Genomic DNA, 6000 nt, shown 5'->3' with positions numbered 1-6000 from the left:
TAGCTCTAATGATTTCCTCTTCCTTTGACTTATTAGACTTTGCAACTTCTTTGCCTTTATCAATTGCACTAAATCTAATCTGAAACTTCATAAACTCTCAATTTTTACTGTATAATTTTTTACTGTATTAAAATTTACTGTATAAATCTCACGGGAAAACGTACAAATTCTACAAGGTGGCTTATTCGTACGAATTCATACGACCTGACTGGTACGAATTAGTACGATTTTTGGAAAATCGTACATATTTTACGAATTGGCCAATTCGTATGAATTCATACGAATGACCTACCCCTGACCCCGCCCCTAAACCTACCCATCACGTGGGTTTAGACAAATCGTACAAATTCGTACGAGTGAGGTCGTACGAATTAGTACGAATTAGCCAACTTTTTATCATTCGTACGAATTGGTCGTGAGATAGCGTTGATTTGTTCGCTTAGCTTGATTCCAATATGTTTGTATTATCTTCTTAATTTCATGTTGAAAACTGTAATTTTCCAATAATTTATTAAAAGTTTCCAATAAGTCTTAGAGCCTTTATATGAAGCTTCATTATTCCTTTTTATGAGAAGATAAATCATCATTTACAATATCGATGGTTCAATTGATACTCTGTTTGTATTTTGTTCTAATGAATTAGAAATGAACCAAAAATCGATTCTTGACTGTTTAGATTTATATTACTCCATGTGAACTCTTTCAAATGTGGGTGTTTATATATATCAATTACCCCCTAAATTTTCACAAAATATAGATAGCTCTGAATCGCCTGTAGATTATCTAATTGGAATAGGAATTCATCTGAACATCTTGGACAATATTAAAGTCCCCACCTAGAGTCATTTCAATATCATGAAATCTTTTTCTTACTTTGTTAATCTCATTTTCAATATCAGAGAACAAATCAACATTATATGTTTTAATATTTGAGGCATATACAGTACCTAACAAAAACATTTTCCCATCAATGGATACCGTTAGACAACACATGTAAATGTGTGAATACAGGAGGAGCTCTGACATCACTGTAGTTCAGAGAGATTCAGAGAAAGTGAAACTAACTTGATCAACAACAATATGGACCCCTGAAACGATCAACCTCTTTAAACTACAGAATATTTATTGATCCGTTCAAAGAGTCTTGTGGACACATCTGATCCTCACAGGTAAGAGATAGAAATATAAGAGAGATTGTGCTGAACAGGTTTCTAATGGAAGTGAACTGGTTTAGTAGGTTTATGTCAAACTGGAATAAGTTGAGCAGAACCAGGTTTAAGCATATATAATACTCAACTATTTTAGTTGTTCACTGCACTGAAATGGTATCAGAAGTGTATTAAAAGTGTGTCATTTGATTGGTTGTAAAGCAAAGTTTGGCGTTTCTGTTATTTTGTCACATGACAGAAAGACTAAAGAAACAGGAAGTAAATGACCTGCAGATTCACTGAACACAAACCTGCTAAACTGCAGATGGAAATCACATTTATAATAAAATAAAACTACACTTGACTATATAATGTTTTTTTCTGGAGAGATGTATCTATGTATATATATATACAGTATATACAGTATGTATAGTTTTGTTGGAAAATATATCACTCAAAAGTTCAAAGTTCAGTTGAGTTCTCAAAAAAAAAGTTATCAAAAGAGCAGGTCAAAGTTCAGTTCTGGAAGTTTATGAGTTTCTTACTGAATTTCAAATGAATTATTGTGTTTCACTCACTATCAATTCGTACATTCATTTTAACCAATTTGATATAAATTATAAATTTGACTTGAAATAATATTATGATGAATAAGTAAAACTAAATCAGACTCGAGGTAAGATTTCGTTTAAACCTCAGTGACTAAATACACACTCATTAGGAGCAAATATAGGCTAAGATGTTTCTTATCAGTCTATTGATTATACAATAACATTTATTTTCTTGAAAACGAAGAGGAAAGAACAATGGCAGAATCTTCACCAACATCAACAAAAGCAAGAAAAAACAGGAGACAGAGTATTGAGGAAACACCTCCATGTAAGTCAATAAATAATAAATAAAAAACAAGAAGAATGAATTGGTGCATGAATAACTTTCATTCTTCTCATATAATATTTAATATGTACCGTTCAGGAGTGAACAGTAGTAGATAATAAAATCATTTAAAGTCAAGATTTCAAATCAATATGGCTCCAAAATCATGTATTTATTAATTTGGTACAGTAAGTGTTTGTGTAATGAGCTTCACATTAGGGTTCTGATCAGCTTGTCTGGGTTCATTTTGCAGTAATGACCAGCTGACTGTACATGATCTCTTATATATTTGAGTTTCTTCAAAAACAGCTTTGTCTCTAGACATTCTTTACATTCAACCAACTTCATGAGGTGCATCATGGGAGTATTTATAAACAGTAATGAGCCCATTTATAATAATAAGGCTAATAATAATAATAATTATTGTTATTTCAGTCCTTCAAGCAAAAGCCATTAGATCAGAAAGTCAAATGTGTCTCCAAAATTTAGACTATAGTGCAGGTGATTTATCTTCATCATTTCTCTCTCCAGCGATGTCTTCCTCCAGCGGTCCACTGACTGAGGAGCTTCAGTGCTCTATATGTCTGGACGTGTTCACTGATCCAGTCAGCACTCCATGTGGACACAACTTCTGCAAGACCTGTCTGAATAAGTGCTGGGACAACAGCCAGACCTGCAACTGTCCATATTGTAAAGAAACATTCAAGCACAGACCTGATCTCAAGATTAACACCACACTCCGAGAGATCGTAGATCACTATAAAAAGAAAAGTCCTGAGAAAAAAGCTGAAGTTCTGAAAAAAGCTGAAGTTCTGTGTGACGTCTGTGGGGAAAGAAAGCTGAAAGCCCTGAAGTCGTGTCTGGTGTGTCAGAGCTCTTACTGTGAAACTCACCTGGAGACTCATTTGAGAGTGGCAGGTTTAAAGAAACACAAACTGATCAATCCTGTGAGTAATCTGGAGGATTATATATGTCAGAAACATGAGAGACCTCTGGAGCTGTTCTGCAGAGATGATCAGACTATCGTGTGTCTGTCCTGCACTGACGGAGATCACAAGAACCACAACACTGTTTCTATAGAAGAGGAGATTGAAGAGAAAAAGGTAGAAGTAAACTGATTTTAAATGGCTCTTATCATGAGGAATCACATGTTCTTTAAAATAAATGAATCAATTATGAAAACATATTGTGTGTTGTTCTCTGTCTAGACTCAACTGATGAAGACACAGAAAGACACACAGCAGATGATCCAGGACAGAATCAAGAAGATTCAAGACGTCAAACACTCAGCAGAAGTCAGAAAAGTGAGTATAAAATTATTTATTTCAATTAATTTTAATATATATTATTGTATAAAAGCAATTTCACACTCCTGTTCGCTCTGCTGGTCTGAAAATCGACATGTCTGTGATTTCCTGTTCACTTAGTAAAGTAATAACACATCTCTCCTCAACAAGACTCAAGATTTGAGGAATCATTCAGTGCAAACGCTGCAGAATGAGGGATTTTGAAAACCGCCTAAAAACACTGAAGTATGAGAAATAATAACACTGATTCTTCTCTTAACAAACTCCACTAATAATGTGTTGATTGTCCTGGTTGAGCAGAGAAACACAGAGAAGGAGAAAGCAGCCCGTGTGGAGCTCTTCACTGATCTCATCCGCTCCATTGAGAGATGTCAGACTGAACTGCTGGAGATGATGGAGGAGCAGCAGAAAGCAGCAGAGAAACAGGAGGAAGAGCTCATTGAAGAGCTGGAGCAGGAGATCACTGAGCTAAAGATGAGAAACACTGAGCTGGAGCAGCTCTCACACACTGAAGACCACCTCCACCTCCTACAGGTCAGTCAACATCTCTCTGATCAATGATAATGCAGTATATGACACCATAACACTCCCCATGCTGAAGGATTTCTCCTCTCTCCTGCTGTAGATTTACTCATCCCTGTGCAGCTCTAGAAACACCAGGAACTGGTCTGAGATCAGTGTGAAGACTGATGAGAGTCTGGAGACTCTGAGGAGAGCTCTGACTAAACTGCAGGACTCTCTACAGGAGAAACTCACTCTAACTGGTACAGCAATATCAAATACACCGTACAGATACATATATTTATCATCTTTTAATATCAGTAATGAAGAATGAGTCTGTTAAAGCTGAAATAAGAGAAGTGTGTGATCATGTGTTTGTGTCTCATTATCATCACAGTTCTTCTTGAAGAGAGCAGGTCATATTCATCTCTAATTTCAGAAAACATGCAGTAAATTCATCTTGTACTAGAAGCTTCATCACTGTAACCAGAACCTTGAGGCTTTAGTAAATCTGTGAACACTTTTAGATGAGAAACAACAGAAAGAAACATTCATTTTCTGCCATTTTCTGTTGGTCTTTTCAGCTGTTTCATCTAAATGTTGTGATTATGTGTCAGATAAAATCAGTTTAGCAGAAGAAAATCAAATCGATAGACATCATGAATTTAAGATGCAAATTTGTTCTTTTTTAGAGGAATATTTCTGACCTGTAGTTCAAACAGCTTCGCAGTGCTGGGCTTTCATTTTCATTTTCTTAAAGATTTTTTATAGTGTTGTCTTTGCTGAATAACCACAACACTAATCCACTCCAAAACTGAGATGAATAACATTAGACATAAAAATATCTAAAACAAAAATGTCATAAAATGTTCACAAAATATTCCCAAAGATGTTCTAAAAAGGAGGAATATTTCGAGCTCAAACACAATAGGAGTTCAGGGATTCTCTAAATATCAGCAGAGAAACATTGATCAGATAAAACATGATGTTGTTCACAATTCTTTAAATATAACCTTAAATCTTGTCTATAATTCACACATAAACATGTCAAAGATCTGATGGTGTTTTATTGTCATTAGTCTCTACAGAACTGAAGAGGATACAGCAGTATGCAGGTACAGTGTGCTGTCTGCACTACACTAGATTACATTCAGATACTCACAGCTTCATCACTGACCGACAGTATGATTAAACACTGATTATTACAAACATCATCACTAAATATCTGTATTGTGAATTTATGATTCATATTCTCTGTTTTCTCAGTGGATGTGACTCTGGATCCTGATACAGCTCATCCATATCTCATCCTGTCTGACGATGGAAAACAAGTGAGATATGGAGACATTATACAGAAACTCCCAGACAAACCAGAGAGATTTGATAAATGTGTAAATGTCCTGGGAAAGGAGGGATTCTCCTCAGGGAGATTTTATTTTGAGGTGCAGGTGAAGGGAAAGACTGACTGGACTTTAGGAGTGGCCAGAGAATCCATTAACAGGAAGGGACAGATCAAGCTGAGACCCAGTAATGGACACTGGACTGTGTGGCTGAGGAATGGGAATGAATATAAAGCCTGTGATGATCCTCGTGTCTCTCTGTGTGTGAGAGTGAAGCCGCAGCGGGTCGGAGTGTTTGTGGATTATGAGGAGGGTCTGGTCTCCTTTTATGATGTGGAGTCCAGCTCTCATCTCTACTCTTTCACTGATCAGTCTTTCACTGGGAAACTCTATCCATATTTTAGCCCGTGCTTTAATGATGGAGGTAAAAACTCAACTCCACTGATCATCACACCTGTCAATTATAATAAATTAATTTACACCCCAATATGATATAGATGAAAATAATAATCTTTATAACTAAATCCGAAAACATTACGTGCTGCTATTTTTTTTTTTTTTTTTTTTTTTTTAAATCTATAAGCTATAATTACATATTGTAATGTAAAATATAATGCTTAATCAGTAAAGGATTTTTTTCATGAATATTTGTTTATAATTTCATGTTATATTTTTTCTCCTATCACCACTTGTCAAAGTGAAACTGCCTGCAAAATCTTAAAACCAAATTATAACCTAATCAATTATTGTATCAAGGCTGTTTCTACCATCTCAAAACAAAAAGTTCTGTGATATTACTGTGGTATATCAGATGGTAATACCTTGATA

At 35.3% G+C, this 6000-nt stretch overlaps 1 protein-coding gene across 1 annotated transcript; it reads left to right on the top strand.

Annotated features, from left to right (window-relative positions):
- The first annotated feature begins 1047 nt into the window (after positions 1-1047).
- Positions 1048-5806, top strand: LOC311299482 (E3 ubiquitin-protein ligase TRIM39-like). The gene is made up of 8 exons (XM_084423064.1): positions 1048-1169; positions 1944-2027; positions 2556-3127; positions 3233-3328; positions 3632-3865; positions 3957-4095; positions 4912-4947; positions 5099-5806. Exons 2-8 carry the CDS (start codon positions 1955-1957, stop codon positions 5662-5664), a joined length of 1716 nt encoding a protein of 571 aa, XP_084279190.1. The 5' UTR covers positions 1048-1169; positions 1944-1954; the 3' UTR covers positions 5665-5806.
- Positions 5807-6000: the final 194 nt, after the last annotated feature.

This window comes from Rutilus rutilus (assembly GCF_951802725.1).
Source record: "Rutilus rutilus genome assembly, chromosome: 11".
NCBI lineage: Eukaryota > Metazoa > Chordata > Actinopteri > Cypriniformes > Leuciscidae > Rutilus > Rutilus rutilus.
This window is presented reverse-complemented; position numbering and strand designations above follow the sequence as displayed.